Below are 16,441 nucleotides of genomic sequence, written 5' to 3'. Positions count from 1 at the left end.
GATTCCAATGGGGGATTTTTTTTTCTTTGAAGCATGTGATTAGAGCCAGAGGCTCTAATAGGCTTCAAAAAAGGGTGGGCTCGGGGCGCAGAGCACTGCCCCCTGAGCCCACCCAGTTGTGTGACAATAGCGAATGAATATTCGCTATTGCCACGCTGATTCTCCTTCCGGCCAATCAGGAAACGGGTCCTGAGACCTGTTTCCCGATTGGCCGAAAGGAGAAGGCATCCTATTGGCCAAGAAGGAGGGAGGAGACGGTCGCCGAGAGGGAACATTGAGACTGAGGGGGAAGCTGCCGCCTGTCAGTCCCGTAGAGAAAGGTAAGTAAACTGGCATGGGGGGATATGGTGGTGCGGGCTGAAGTGATTGGGGGGGTCCGTCTGCCGATCGCCGCCCCCCGACTGATGGAGCACCAGCCGCCACTGCTTGTGACATTGCAGAAGCTTATCTAAACAATGCCACAGCCAATGCGTGCTGTAACCAAAGCTAAAGGCGGTCCAAAGTGTGTGACCTTTTTTTTGGGTGGCGACTTTTTTTTTGGCCATGCAGTGTAAAAAGCTGAGAATACAATATGCGATTTTGAGCAGGGAAAAAAAGAGGTTTAGCTGCTCCAGACTTTAAAAGATATTACTATGCAGTACTGCTAACACGAATATTAGATTAGACACGTAGCTCATGATAAAAAAGATGGATACGATTTGAAAATACATTAAGTAAAGCACCGTTGAGTAAAGTTATTTGGGATCCACAAAAATATTGCATATTTTCCAAAGACACAAGTGATTTAACATTGAATGTATTTGAGATTTGGGATTTGATTTATAGACAAGCTTAATGGGAATATAATTCACCGTTAATACCACACACTGGAACAAATTATTTTTTGCCAGGAAAGGAAACATTATTTGGAGATTGAATTAAAGATAAAAATGCACAATTAAAAGATATAATAAAAGGAGGAGAACCATGCAAGATTCAGGAGGCACAAAAGGGGATTGTTTTTGATAGATGAATGGAGGTATTATCAAGAATGTTGTGAAGGAGACTGTGATAATGTTATGTGCATATTTGTATATTGAAAATTAATAAAAAATATAATAAACAACAACAAAAAATGTACAGTCTTGAAGTGTACATACCATTAGTCAATCTTCTAAAATGGCCAATTTTGGTACACAAAACAATGTAACATATATGAAACACCAGTAGCTACAACTAATCAAGGTTCATCAGGGAGCTGGCTATTGGACAATTTGGAAAGCCTTGTCCATTGCTACTGTTTTTCCCTTGATAAGCAGTGTGTATTACGCATCCCCCACTCTCTCCATAGCCTAAGAATGAATGGTTTAACACTACAACTGTTCGTGTATGGGACCAATCCCATCAGACAATTGTGCCTACACGTCTGACCACCATCTCATGTCTTTGGTGCCTTTAGTCTACCCATATAAATTATGAGATGAACATATTTGGTGCAGTCATGCAACGGTCTTCTCATGCATGGTACATGAGCAATCATACAGGCAAACCCTGAGGGATTTCAAGGTATCCGTCAAATTAGAAATGTAAATAGAGTGGACCCAGTGTTCCCCTTCAGTGGAAGATCTCATGAAATACATAAAATAGTTAATATGATTTTTAAAGGCATGACGAGTCATTTGATCAGGTCTGATCTTTTCAATAGTCTACATTTGGCCAGTTTTAGATTGGCAATAGATACTGCATACAATGTTGGTAAGATCATCAACTCCTATAACAAGAAGAAATCACGAGGGCCTCTATACCTTTGGAGATGGTCTTCTGGAGCTGGTGGACATGTTGCAGAGATTAGCTTTTGAGTAAGGGGATCAGGATCTCCTCCCGGTTCCTCAACAATCTGCTTAGGTTCTTCCATTTTGAAACTCTGGTCTGCTCCTGGGGTGGGGGAAGGTTGTGTATACTGGGCATCTAGATCTGTCTGGGGATTTTTCTCTCCTGGTAGTTCTCCTGCCACTTTCTGTGCCCATGGTTTGGCATTATGAGAGCTGTCAGGTTGTTGAGGTTTATCTAGAGTCTGGACATCAGTAGAGTCGGCATTAGCATGATGACTGGTACACTGGGCTGTCTTCTGGCTGAGTCTTCTACTTTCCGAGCTGCTGCTCTTCTGTGGAGCTGCAAATCAAAGCAATACCTAAATGTATGCATTTAAATTTAACTGATTTAGTAACAGGTAGTTTTGTTTTGGGTGAATGCAGGCAGGCAAGTAGAGTCATGGCTTTTTTTTACAATTTTATGGGATTCAAGGTCCCAGTGCATAAATTGTAACTGTGACTAGGCTATGGACATGTAAGTATTTACATATTTTTAACAAGCAGTAAATGAGCTTCTTACTTACACCTGTAGCTGCAGGCACTTTGGAGTGGCATGTGGAGTTCTCTCAGCAACTCAGATCCACCTCTTTAAACTCCTACTTTGTGTTTACATTCAAGTTTAGAAGCCTGCTAGGTTATGTTGGGAGAATAGTGAGCTGTGCTGCTAGGAGAACAGCTTAAAAGATTTCACTGCATCCCTTGTGAACTTGAGGATGAATTACTCCACAGCCCGCAGCCACAGGTATTAGTGAGGGGTTGTTCCCACTTCACTTTAAGTTCCCCAGTTCTCTTTCCTGCCCCAGTTATAAATTGGGGGGGGGTCACTCTCTCTCTCTTGAGTTTTTCACTCTTTTGAGTTTTCACTCTGTTGGGTTTTCAAAATGTGTGTGTTGGCCTTGTTGAGTAGGAAGTGGAATCTTTGATAGCGAGATTGAAAATGAAGACAACATCAACTGCTGGCAAAGTTAAACAGTCCAACCGTTTTCTGACCTTAGTCAATATCATTCTTCTTTTGAAGAAATATGGAATTGGACCCAGCAGAATTTATTATTCAATGTACACTAGAAGGCCAAAAGTTTCCAGAACTGTGGACACTAATATTGAGTTGTCCACCCCCTTCCCCTAGCTCCTTTCAACATTGTACAAAAGGCCCTGGCTCACAAATAGTATTCTGATTAACTCAAAAGATGTTCAATTGAGATCTATGTGGAGCATACTAGTTCCTCTATTCCAGGGGTCCTAATACTTTTGAAACAAAGGGGCAGTTTACTGCCCTTCAAATATTAGGGGGGCCGGACTGTGGCCAGTGGGAAAAAAATGCCCAGGCATCTGAGGGAGTAAACCTTTCCATAGGTTTGGTTAGGAGGAGTAAAAAAAAAAAAACACATTATTGGTGTCAGTAGAATGAATAGTGCCCCATCAATCGTGTCATTGTTTGGAATAGTACCCCATTGTTGGTGTCAGTGGGAGAAATAATGCCCCATAATTGATGTTAGAGGGAGAATTCGTTTCCTGTCTCTGGTGTCATTGGTTGGAATAGTACCCCATTCTTGGTGTCAGTGGGAGGAATAGTGCCCCATAATTGGTGTCAGTGGGTGAATTAGTTCCCCATCTCTGGTGTCATTGGTTGGAATAGTACCCCATTGTTGGTGTCAGTGAGAGAAATAATGCCCCATAATTGATGTTGGAGGGAGAATTAGTTTCCTGTCTCTGTTGTCATTGGTTGGAATAGTACCCCATTGTTGGTGTCAGTGGGAGGAATAGTGACCCATTGTTGGTGTCAGTGGGAGGAATAGTGACCCATTGTTGGTGTCAATGGGAGGAATAATGAATCATCGTCGGTGTCAGTGAGAGGAATAGTGCCCTGTAATTGGTGTCAGTGAGTAAATTAGTTCACTGCCTCTGGTGTCATTGGTTGGAACAGTACCCCATACTTGGTGTCAGTGGCAGAAATAATACCCCATTGTTAGTGTCAGTGGGAGGAATTGTGCCCTGTCTTTGGTGTCAGCAGAAGGAATAGTGCCCCAGGGGCCAGATAAAAGCAAGCAAAGGGCCACATCTGGCCCGCAGGCCGCAGCTTGGACACCCCGACTCTATACCGGACTTATCAAACCATTTCCTAATGAAGCCGGCATACTAGAATTGGTCCTGGGACTATAAAAGGGCCTTCCCCAAACTATTGCTACGAGGCTGGAAGGGCACAATTGTCTAGAATATCTTTGTATACTTTAGCATTAACAGTGCCCTTTATTAGAAAGACCTGAACTAACCTAAAATGATTTAGAGGGGGGTGCACAAACTTTTGGTCTCATAGGTAGGTTCACAAATTTTAGTCAGAAAATGTACCCCAAGCTAGAAAGCAGTTATAATAATCTATTAACCAATAACCAAAGGAGGCAGCATTTGTGTTACCTCAATAAATAGTCCCATAGGTTCACCAGGAACCGGTCTCAAAGACTTGGCTCACTAAATGGCCAAACCCTGAAAAGCCTACTGCAAAAAAAAGAAGAAAAATGGATTGCCACTACTTAGAGTTCTACTTACTTGCTGGAGCTCTCTGGACATCAATCTGTGATCCTCTGCTGGTGAGAACATGCTTTGCCTTGCTTTCTTTCTCTTCAGTGTCATCTTTGGCCTTCAAAACAAAAAAATTGCAATGGTTAACAATGATTGTTACAAGACGAGGACATCCAGGCCTGCCTGTTCACCAGAACCATGTACTGAGATTTTTCCATTCCATGCATTCATTATGGCGTTTCAGATATGGAGTTGTAGATACTCCCTTTGCATGTCAGGCAGTATAGTTAGCTGAACAACTGCTGTGGCAAAATCAGTTGCAGGATGACAAAAAGGGGGCATGGGGATAGTGGGACTTTAAATGAGGTAGGTTGCTGTTACAAATCTCCAAATGGAAATAAAGTCGTTTCAATATCAGTTGCAGGATGAGTCACCAAGGCAGGGCTTTTTTTCAGTGGGAATGCGGGGGAACGCAGTTCCGGCACCTCCACAATTTAATATATGCAATGGTAAAGGGTGCTGGGGTGCGATGGAAGGTCTACTGATGCTGCTTGCTGGGGGATCTATTGCTGCTGGAGGGGATCTATTTTTGCATGGCGGGGGGGGTCTTTAGTTACTGGAGGGTCAATTGTTGCTGGAAGGGATCTACTGTTTAGGGAGGGGTCTACTGTTGCTGGCTGTTGAAGAGTCTAATGATACTGGCTGCTGGGAGATCTGTTGTTGCTGGGGTGAGGTCTATTGCTGCTGGCTGCGAGGAAAGTATTTTATTAATTTTCTTGTCCTCAATACTAACTTCCATACAAATTACTTAGTACTACAAAATTATACCTGGCTCTATATTCTCTAAAAGGGGACGTACAGGGAGTTGGGTAGGGTGTGGAACCAAGGGTCGGTGCTCGGAGGTGGGTAGGGGGCGGAAACACAAAGTGAATTAGAAGGGGGGAGTTCTTACACCTATTCTCTGAGAAAAAAGCCCTGCACCTAGGTAATATTGCTTTCAGTAAAAATCTATTAACAGAAGATGAACCGTGGACAATGCTGAAAGATTAGCAGGAAAATGTGCTGTGCTGCAAAACAGCGCCACATGCAGTACCAGGACAGGTTTATCCAGTGCCCAGGGCGAGAAAGCAAAACTGCATCCTCTTCCCCCTGTTGCTAACAAAAGACATACCATGAGGGGACAACCTTGCACCCATTTTCAGCCCCCTTGATCCGATTGGTTTGCATGGAGTGTGCTCTGCGCATGTGTAGCCAGTTGTTTGCTGGAAGGTAGTTGCACATGCTTAGTTTGCTTTTCATGTTGGCTGTGGGAGGCTGGCATGTGACAACAGTAGACATACTGCTGGTTGCCAGTCACTGATCTGCATGTGGTGAGGTTAGCACTGCTTACTACATGGTGCTTCCTCCCTTCATGAAAGTGCTGCCCCAGGGGCAGCCGCCCCTCCTATCCCCTCTTCCTTAGTTCCAGTCTTGACAGCATGTGTATAGAATAAGCCAATGTGGCTGCCCCAATGGTCTTATCTATTTAAAGGATACCTGCAGACTTGTGTTGTTACTAAAAGGTCCTTTTTTAAAAAGCAGTTCTTGAGTTCCAGCTCAGTGTCTGCTGTAGGCAGGAAATGGCATTTCCTCAGTCTTTTACCCCCCCCCCCCGCCCCCCACTGATCAAACTGTTACCACAAAGTTGGGAGCATGAAATTGTCCAAAATCTCTTGGTATGCTGAAACCTTAAGAGTTCCCTTCACTGGAACTAAGGGGCCAAGCCCAACCCCTGAAGAATAACCCCACACCATAATCCCCCCTCCACCAAATGATTTGGACCAGTGCACGAAGAAAGTTCCATAAAGACATGGATAAGCAAGTTTGGGGTGGAAGAACTTGACTGGCCTGCACAGAGTCCTGACCTCAATCCGATAGAACACCATTGGGATGAATTAGTGCGGAGACTGCAAGCCAGGCCTTCTCTCCCAACTTCAGTGCTTGACCTCACAAATGCGCTACTGGAAGAATGGTCAAACATTCCCATAGACACACTCCTAAACCTTGTGGACAGCCTTCCCAGAAGAGTTGAAGCTGTTAAAGCTGCAAAGGGTGGGCCAACTTAATACTGAACCCTACGGACTAAGACTGGGATGCCATTAACCACTTGCCTACTGGGCACTGAAACCTCCTTCCTGGCCAGGCCAATTTTCAGCTTTCAGCGCTGTCACACTTTGAATAACAATCGCGGGGTCATGCAGCGCTGTACCCATGTGACATTTTTATAATTTTTTTCACACAAATAGAGTTTTCTTTTGGTGGTATTTAATCACTACTGGGTTTTTTTTTTTTTTTTTTAGCTGAACAAACCAAAAAAGACTGAAAATTAAAAAAAAAGGTTTCATAGTTTGTCAAAGATTTTGCAAACAGGTAATTTTTCTCCTTCATTGATGTGCGCTAATGAGGCTGCACTGATAGGTTGCACTGACAGGGTGGCACTGATAAGGTGGCACTGATAGGTGACACTGATAGGCAACACTGATAGGTGGCACTCATAGGCACTGGTAGGTGACACTGATAGGCAGCACTGCTAGGCACTGATAGGTGGCACTGGTAGGGGGAACTGACTTGCACTGGTAGGTGGCACTCGTGGGGACTGGTAGGTGGCACTGGTGGGCACAGATGAGGCAGGAGTGGCTCTCCCTCTTCAGGACCGATGTCGATCTGACAGCAGCTGATGGTCGGCTGTCATCGTGAGGGGGAAAAAAAGCCGATTACAGGCTCTGTTTACATCACGTGATCAGCTGTCATTGGCTGACAGCTGATCACGTGGTAAGGGGCCGGGACTCTGATTTGTGAACAGCTGAGTCTCATTGACTCGCTGATCACAGAGTGAGCCACACGTGCCCCGCAGGGAGTGCACTGGCTGCTCATGTACGGGAGGACGTAAATGGACGCCCTCTTGACAATTTCAGGCCCGAGCTGTAGCCGCTTTTCTGCTATAGCGCGGTCATGAAGAGGTTGTTGTTCATGTGCGTGTAAAGGCAGGCGTCCCAATACTTTTGGTAATATACCCAGTGGTGGGATTCAGCCAGTTCGCACCGGTTCCACAGAACCGGTTACTAAACTTTTAAGTAAACATTAGGAAGTTCGCAGAACCGCCTTACTGTGGCCATCTGTATCCACTCTGTATCCACTCTGCATCCACTCTGGGCTCTGTCTCTCTCTGTCCCTGCCTGTGGTGGCGGCGGCGCTCTCTCTCTGCAGGGAGGCAGCCAGAGCCCACACACAGCACTGGTTGCTAGGCTAGAGCCGCTTAGCATCTAGCAACCAGCGGCGTCACCCCTTTCTCCTCCAGGCCGCCGTGCCACCGCCTCCCAGACAGTCCCCGCTTATTACAATTTGTCTCTAGTAGGCTTCAGGAAAGGAAGGACCCGGGGCGCAGAGCAGTGTGCCCCGAGCCCACCCATTGTGTGACAATAGCGAATGAAAATTTGCTATTGTCACATGGATCGTCCTCCGAGACCCGCTTCCTGATTGGCTGAAAGGCAAACCCCATGCCATTGGCCGAGGAGGAGGCGAGAGGAGAGGAGACGTGGGGACTGAAGAGAAGCCACCGCTACAACTGGTAAGTCAAGTGCACTGGTCTCGGGGGGGGGGGGGCTTGGCACGCTGTTCACTCTGCATTGAAAGGGGACACGCTGATCTCTGCATTGAAGGGGGCACGATGATCTCTGCATTGAAGGGGGCACGCTGGTCTCTGCATTGAAAGGGGGCACACTGGTCTCTGCATTGAAAGGGGGCACGCAGCACGCTGGTCTCTGCATTGAAAGGGGGCACGCTGGTTATTCTGCATTGAAAGGGGGCACGCTGGTCACTGTGCATTGAAAGGGGGCATGCTGGTCACTGCATTGAAGGGGGCACACTGGTCACTGCATTGAAGGGGGCACGCTGGTCACTGCATTGAAGGGGGCACGCTCGCTGGTCACTGCATTGAAAGGGGGCACGCTGGTCACTGTTTTGAAGGGGGCACGCTGGTCACTGTGCATTGAAAAGGGGCACGCTTGTCACTGTGCATTGAAAGGGGGCATTCTGGTCACTGTGCATTGAAAGTCGGAACTGGTTACTAAAATTTTTGAATCCCACCACTGAATATACCTGTAAGTGCAGCCAAATTGACCCCCCCCCCCCCCCATCAAGCCAACGATTTTCTGATGACAGGGTCACTCGGAAATTTGGCCCTTTTCCCTTTGACAATTTGAGTATCTACTTGCAAAATTAATTCTGTGTCCCTTCGCAGAAAGCAGGTGCTGCAAAATCAACACATCCATCTTTCTCCAGATAAACAAGAAAATATTGAACAAACACTCCGCAGACAATGATCTTTTAGCTGCATTTTCATTTACAGTCACTGCCAGATGCCGTCCAGACTTCACAAGGCTGGTAATACCCACCCCCCCGGCTCCATACCTAATCACTGTGATGGATCTCAACGCATCCCTTGTCTCCCACCAAGAGACTGAACTGCTCAGGGGTGAGACGCGCTATTTTATATTCTGTCTATAAGATATTCTTTAAAATTCCCTCTTCGGTGTTGTCCTGTTGTGTCTACCAAGTACTTGACTTACTTAATCATCTGCATTCTACAGGCTTTGTCTGATATGTGATTTTAAGGAATAAAATTCAGTTTAGGGAATCAAAGAGTACAGACAGCAACGCCGCAACAGATCATCCCGTCCATTTATTTTACTTATTGCAGAAGAACACCGGTTGGATCAAAAAGAAAAATATTGCTAGCACTACAACATTTAGCTTTAGATACCATCATATCAGGTCTACTTCCAAAAAAGAAAATGTCTAGAGACGTCAATGACGGAAAAATTTGTTCAATTCCAAATTCATTCATTAACCACCTCTGGACGAGAAGGATTTACCCCCTTAATGACCAGGCCCCATTTTGAGATTCCGCACTGCGTTACTTTAACGGAAAATCGCGCGGTCGTGCGACGCTGTACCTAAATAAAATTAGTCTGTTTCACACGAATGACCACTCGCTAGATGGCAGAGACCTGAGCGCACAAACTCACGAATTACCGCTCAGATCCCTGCAGAACTATACGAATGGTGCACGGAATACACGTTTATTACAAAGATGGTCTATCGTGTAAACCATACAAAATGCATACCGGCTCGGCTGTTAGAATCTACCGGACGTCTATGGAACTTGAGCGGTGTTCAATAATCCGGTTGCCGATTTGAGTACCAGGCACTCGAAGACCAAACACCGCTGGAGATGCAGGAAAGATAGGTGAGTCAAGATGGCCGCCGTTGCATAGTTGACATACGGATGGCGGCCACCCACATAGCCCAACTAACAGTGGAAACAATGTTGCAACCACTGCTAATGGGTGCCACACGACTTCGCCGGGGTGGTCTCATTCGGTAGTTCTGTTCATGTCGTCGAATGGGCTGATAAGTCCCGTTTGACAGAATGAGACGAATTACAAGGGGATTTCCAATACACATTCATGAGCCCGCAGCTAACACAATCCATAATCCTGCAGGTACTGCACGGGTTACGTTTACACATACAATACACCCATAATACAGTTATATTAAAAAAGAATAGCGCAACCATGCAAAAGAAATGACTATCAAATATGGAGACCATCCATAAATAAAAATGGGGATTTAGTTCCACCAACAAACATGTTATACTTACCTCCTCTGTGCAGTTGGTTTTGCACAGAGCAGCCCCATTCCTCCTCTTCTCGGGTCCCTCATTGCTGCTCCTGGCCCCTCCCCCCTATCGAGTGCCCCCATAGCAAGCAGCTTGCTGTGGGGGTACCTGAGCCAAGCTGCAGCTCCGTGTGTCCAATCAGACACAGAGCTGCCGTTCAGCCCTGCCCCCTCTCTCTTTTAAAATTTCCTGACCTTTCAACTCCTTTAATCACTTCAATAGCAGGCACTTTCACCCCCTTCCTGCCCAGGCCGATTTTCAGCTTTAAGCACTGTCACACTTTGAGTGACGATTGCACGGTCATACAACTCATATGCCATTTTTGTAATTTTTGAGACAGATAGAGCTTTATTTTAATGGTATTAAATCACCGCTTGGGGTTTTTACTTATTTATTTATTTTTTTTTAGCTTCTGTTAGAAAATTTAGTAAAAAGTAATTTTTCTCCTTTGCTGATGTGCACTGATGAGGCGGCACTGATAGGTGACACTCATGGGCACTGATAGGCAGCACTGATAAGACAGCACTGATGGGCACTGATGAGGAGGCACTAATAAGCAACACTGATGGGCACTGATAGGTGGCACTGATAAAATGGCCCTGAAGGGCACCAATGAGGTTGCACTGATGAAGTGCTAATATGCAACCCTGATGGGTACTGATAGGTGGCACTGATTGGCACTGATAAGATGGCACTGAAGGGCACCAATGAGGAGGAACTGATGTGATGGGCACTAATAGGCAGCACTGATATGCAGCACTGATGAGCAGTAAAAGGCAGCACTGACTGGCATCACTGCTGGGCACTGATGATCAATGCCCTGATTATCTGTGCAGATCTCCCCCTATGGAAATGCAGCTGATCGGCTCTCCTCTCCTCGCACGCTGTCAGCATGAGAAGAAGAAAGCCGATAACCGGCATTTCCTAGTTTGAATTCAATCAGCTGTGATTGGACACAGCTGATCACATGGGTAAAGAGCCGTGTCATCGGCTCCTTACCGAGATCTTGTTCAAGGAACACAGCGCACCGCCGATCGTTGCGCTTGCGCACCCACGGTGAGAGTGGGACGATGTCATTAGACTTTGTCCCAGAACGACAGAGCAACCCTGCCGCCATCATTTGTTAATACGGCGGGCGGGACGCTGTTGAACATTGCATGTTGGTCGAAAAAAATGATAGGCGGTTTAACATGGTGACACGTAAGGAGTGGAATTATTTTATTACCTATCCCAATATTAATCTTTTGTGACAATCAGCCACAGGGCTGCCATTTGAAATCAAAGGGCCTTGTACAGCCTACCAGATAGACCCTGCCAGGAAAAATGCAACGGACTTGCCAGCACGAGTCTGATGGATGGCGGCCCCTATTAATCAGACTCATCTTGGTTCCTGGGCTCACCCACTGTAGACCCAGAGGGGCCTAGGCCCAGTACAGGAGGGCTGGTTGTACCCTCCTAATTGGTGGGCTTGATCATCTATGACCCTTATGGGCACTACCCTGTGCACTACTCTATAAAAGTGTCATGATTAGTGGGAGTCTCCTCCTAATTCACACTGTAACTGATATTGCACTCAAGTACTCTGGCTAAAAAATAAATAAAAATTCAAGTCCCACTGAGCAGAAGCCTTCTGGCCCCAGACATACCATTCACCCGACCTGTCACATGTCCCATTCCCTGGAGTTCTAATTTCTGTAGTCAGTTGTAGTTAGGTATTGTGCTGTAGAGACTGTGGACAGCAGAGCTATATACTATACCGATGTTGGCCTAACAATAGCCATACATAAATGCATGGATTCCAATGGGGGATTTATTTATTTTTTTTAAGCATTAAGCACGTGATTAGAGCCAGAGGCTCTAATAGGCTTCAAAAAAAGGATGGGTTCGGGGCACAGAGCACTGCGCCCTGAGCCCGCCCAGTTGTGTGACAGTAGCGAATAAATATTCGCTATTGCCACACTGATTCTCATCCCGGGCATTTAGGAAGCGGGTCCTGAGACCTGTTTCCCGATTGGCCGAAAGGAGAAGGCATCCTATTGGCCAAGAAGGACGGAGGAGACGGCCGCCGAGAGGGAACATGGAGATTGAGGGGGAACCATTGCCTGTCAGTCCCGTGGAGCAAGGAAAGGAAACTGGCACGGTGGGGGGGATATGGTGGTGCGTGCCGGAGTTATTGGGGGGGTCCGCCTGCTGCCCCCCCCCCCCCCCCCCCCGGATGGTGGAGCACCAGCCGCCACTGGGATACACACCTGTATTTAGACATGTTGCCTTTTGAAGCTGTATAAAGTACATTGCTACACAATTGTGCTGGCAGACATCTACAGGGTGCAAGCAAAGCCTAATAAGCCATAGGGAGTACAATGTTCAACCACTAAATTGAAATTAAGGCAAAAAAATGTTTTTTTCAGTTTTGAAAAGAGTTTGGAAGGGTTAAACCCCTTATCAGATTTCTAAAGGTTGCTGTCTGTGTTAGGTTGGAGAGATTCACCCTCATGGTTTGCCCTGGTGAGCACTGTCAATGGTGCAGAATGTGATAATAAATACAATAGACATGTGTGGTTTGTTTCGTTCCGATTAAATATTCGGACACATTTTTTGTTTTTTTGGATATATCTGAATACCCAAATTACAGTATAAACGAAGTTGACCGAATGCTCCGAATAACGCAAGGAAATTCGTCCGAATTTAGGAAATTTGAATCGAATTTGAATTGAATTCCAGTTGAATTCGAACTCAAAGACTGTGTGTGTGTTATTAGAGTGCCATTTCAAAATAATGCTGTTTTTGTTAAGCCAAAGGTGATTTAGTCCCAGTTCACATTGGTGTGATGCGGGAAACCCTGCAAATCAACTGTGGGTTCCCACATAGCACCCGACTCGCAGGCAGTTCACACTGCCATATGCGAACCGCTGGGAGTGTCAATACAAAGTTAATGACACCCCCAGATCGGTTCGCATATCGCAGTGCGAACTGTCAATTCGGACAGGAATTGATCTGGTGCGGCCCAAAAAATGGTCCTGCACGAGTTTGGTGTGAATGTGATGCAATTCACCCATATATTCTGTATGGCTGTACTTGTATAGTAAAGACATTGCATGTGATTTGCACAGCAGTGTGGTGCGAATCACATGCAATGTCTTTCATCACAGCAATGTGAACCGAGTCATTGTTTTCATTTGATGAAGATTTTTACTTTGTTTGTACACTTTGCCACATTCGAATAAAAAAAAAATTAAAAGAATCAAAAGTTTTCAATTCAACCAATTCAAAATTTATCGATTTGAAAATTTGAAAAAGACAAACGAATTCCGATTAGGAATCCCAAATACGAATTGAACAAATCAACCAAATTTACCTAAAATAAATAACTACATAGTTGCATAGTTAGTCAGGTTGAAAAAAGACACAAGTTCATCTGACTCAACCAATAAAAAAATAAAAAAAAAACAGTAATGAAAACCCAACCATACAATCCCATATACACAATCCTATACTTGCAGTTGATCCAGAGGAAGGCGAAAAAACCCCAGCAAAGCATGATCCAATTTGCTACAGCAGGGGAAAAAATTCCTTCCTGGTCCCCCGAGAGGCAATCCGATATTCCCTGGATACACTTTACCTATAAATATTAGTACCCACTTATATTATGTACACCTAGGAAAGAATCTGGGTCTTTTTTAAAGGTTAACGAATCAAAACGAATCATACTTTTTTGTCATGCACATGTCTAAAATATAACTTTTTAAATTCATCATAAGAACAGGAATAGAGGGAAAATCCCCCATGGGGACATCTTTTCCAGAGGCGACTGTCTAAGGAAGATTTATTCCTCATTTCCTGTATCTCTGGGACATTAAGTAAAGGGAAATTTCCCTAGTGGGACACAGGCAACAAAAAAAAAAAAACCTGATGGGAATAAACCCCGCCCTCCTCTATACAAGAGGAACCAAATTTGGCTTTAGAAATACTAAATGCTAATAGAAAAGCACTGCTGTAATTCAACATTTGGTTCCTCCAAGGGCACCCACTGTTCTTCAGGTGGTTGGATATCTATTGGTTTTGTTCTGGTGCTAAATTTATTATAAAACTGGTATGTGTCACAGTTCTAATAAAATTGCTTAGATACCCATATGGAAGAAAAATATATTTCCAATATATTTAGGGAACAATTTTTAGAAATATATTGAATATGGCCAAAATTGTAGCATTTCAAATATATTTCCAATATATTTGGGGGGAAAAAATGAATTTTTTTAAAAATATATTTTAAATATATTTTTCTTCCATGTGGGTATACTCTGCCATAAAGATAATTTTTTTAACCACTTGCCGACCGCTCACTCGAGCTCTACTGCGGCAAAGTGGCTCGTTATCGTCCAGTGACGTAGACCTACGTCGCTGGACTCCTCCCCTTGTGGGCGGCGCTCGCGCGCCGCCGGAGGCTCGCTTCCGCTGTATTCAGTCACAGCAGGAGTCGGGCCAGGGGAGGAGTGGCGGCGATCGCCGCTGCTCTTCCCCGATCGTCGGGGAATCGAGTTTGGAGATCCGCCCGCTTGTGTAAACAAAGCGGGCGGATCTCCTAAGTGACAAACAGTGACAGATTGCAGGATTCAGCATAGCTGAACCTGCAATCTGTCCCTGTGTCACTCAGTCACCTCCCCCCACACGTTAGTAAGCACCAGGCATACATTAACCCCTCCCTCTCCAATAAAATTAACCCCTTCCCTGCCAGTGTCATTATTACAGTAACCGTGCATATTTATAGCACTGATTACTGTAGTAATGTCACTGGTACCCGCAAAAGTGTCAAAAATGTCAGTCAAGGGTCCGATCTGTCCGCCGCAATGTCGCAGTCCCGCAAAAAAAATCGCAGATTGCCGCCATTACTCGTTAAAAAAAAAACACCAAAAATGACAGAAATCTTTCCCTTAGTTAGTAAACGCAATAACTTTTGCGCACACCAATCAAAATATGCTTATTGTGATTTTTTTTTTACCAAACATAGGTAGCAGAAAACAAATTGGCCAAAAATTTTAAAAAATTTGGATTTTTACATTTTTTGAGGGGGGGGGATTTCATATAAAAAATGTGAAAAATATTATTTTTTCAAAATGTACGCTCTTTTTTTGTTTATAGCGCAAAAAGTAAAAATCGCACAGTTGATCAAATACCACCAAAAGAAAGCTCTGTTTGTGGGGAAAAAAAGGACATAAATTGTGTTTGGGTATGGCGTCGCACGACCGTGCAATTGTCAGTTAAAGTCGCACAGTGCCGAATCGCAAAAAGTGGCCTGGACGCAAAATCTGGTAAAGTGGTTAAGCACTTTTCTAGTGGACTACATTGAGATCGCTCTAATTATAATTAAGTGCACCCCTTTCCTCCTTCAATCACTCAACAGACAAAATCTCCACTGCCTCTAAGCCATTAAACCTTCCTTCTTTATTTTATAATTAATGAACATGGCTAGATCACTTATACATTAAAAGAATGCATTCCTCAAAGAGTCACCAAAAGCATTTGAAAGCTGAGGCATTAACCTACTAATCTAGCTAATCAGCCAAGCTGGCTCTGGAGATCAAACGTCTACGTGACGTGACCCATAAGAACACTATGTGAGAATAATCACCAACCTCCTCCTTCTTCTTCCAAGGAACTGTACCCTTTAGAATGAAATCCACAATTTTAGAGTTTTTGAGAGTGTTCCCCACAAATGCCACCACCTTATCCATCGTTGACATCATCTTTTGAAGGCCATCTAGTTTCTCTTGGTGAATAATAGATTCTTCCTGTAACATCTTAAGAAGTTGTATTAATTCTGAGAAGCTACTTTGTCCCACAGGCCACTCAATGTTCTCCTTTGGACTTGGGTTGGGTCCATGAGAGGCCGACAGTTTATCCATCCCTTTTTCCAGCAGGTCCATACCGTTAAAAACCATTTCCAGTTTACCCATGACATCTTCCTGAAAGTGTAACAGCTTGTCCATTTTCTCGTTAAGAAGGTTCAGCTTGTTGTCCATGTTGTTGGCCAATCCGGGAGGCTTCACTGGGGATTTTCCAGGCCCCGTGCTATTGTCAAACTTACTCTCGTACATTTTGGCCAAGCAAGAGGTTATTGACTCCTGCTTGCTCATATTTGTTATGCTATCCACACGCCTAATCTGCCTTCGTCCTGCTAATCCTTCTCCTAATTCTGCATCTGCAAGGCTTTATGGTTTTACGGCAACCTCTTGGTGGTAACCGTAGGAGACAATGGGCATCGAGTTTCTTGTGTGCAAATAGATTTAACTCATGCTATCAGGCTTTTCATTGTGAGGCCTCTAAACAACTGACTAAACTTGGCATTGAGGCTTTTTTT

The 16,441-nt window shown here is 44.8% G+C and overlaps 1 protein-coding gene across 1 annotated transcript in view; it reads right to left on the bottom strand.

The window, feature by feature from the left end:
• Positions 1-16,217, bottom strand: part of MYLK3 (myosin light chain kinase 3) — a gene marked incomplete at its 5' end in the record, with an annotated part of 60,641 nt that extends 44,424 nt beyond the window's left edge. The window contains 3 exons of the mRNA XM_082269947.1: positions 1,785-2,151; positions 4,395-4,485; positions 15,717-16,217. Of these exons, the coding sequence (XP_082126073.1) occupies positions 1,785-2,151; positions 4,395-4,485; positions 15,717-16,217 (959 nt within the window). The remainder of the gene's footprint in view (positions 1-1,784; positions 2,152-4,394; positions 4,486-15,716) is intronic.
• Positions 16,218-16,441: the final 224 nt, after the last annotated feature.

The sequence above is a fragment of the Pelophylax lessonae genome (assembly GCF_965119305.1).
Source record: "Pelophylax lessonae genome assembly, chromosome: 10".
Classification (NCBI taxonomy): domain Eukaryota; kingdom Metazoa; phylum Chordata; class Amphibia; order Anura; family Ranidae; genus Pelophylax; species Pelophylax lessonae.
The sequence above is the reverse complement of the archived record's forward strand: the minus strand, read 5'-3'. Positions and strand labels throughout refer to the sequence as shown.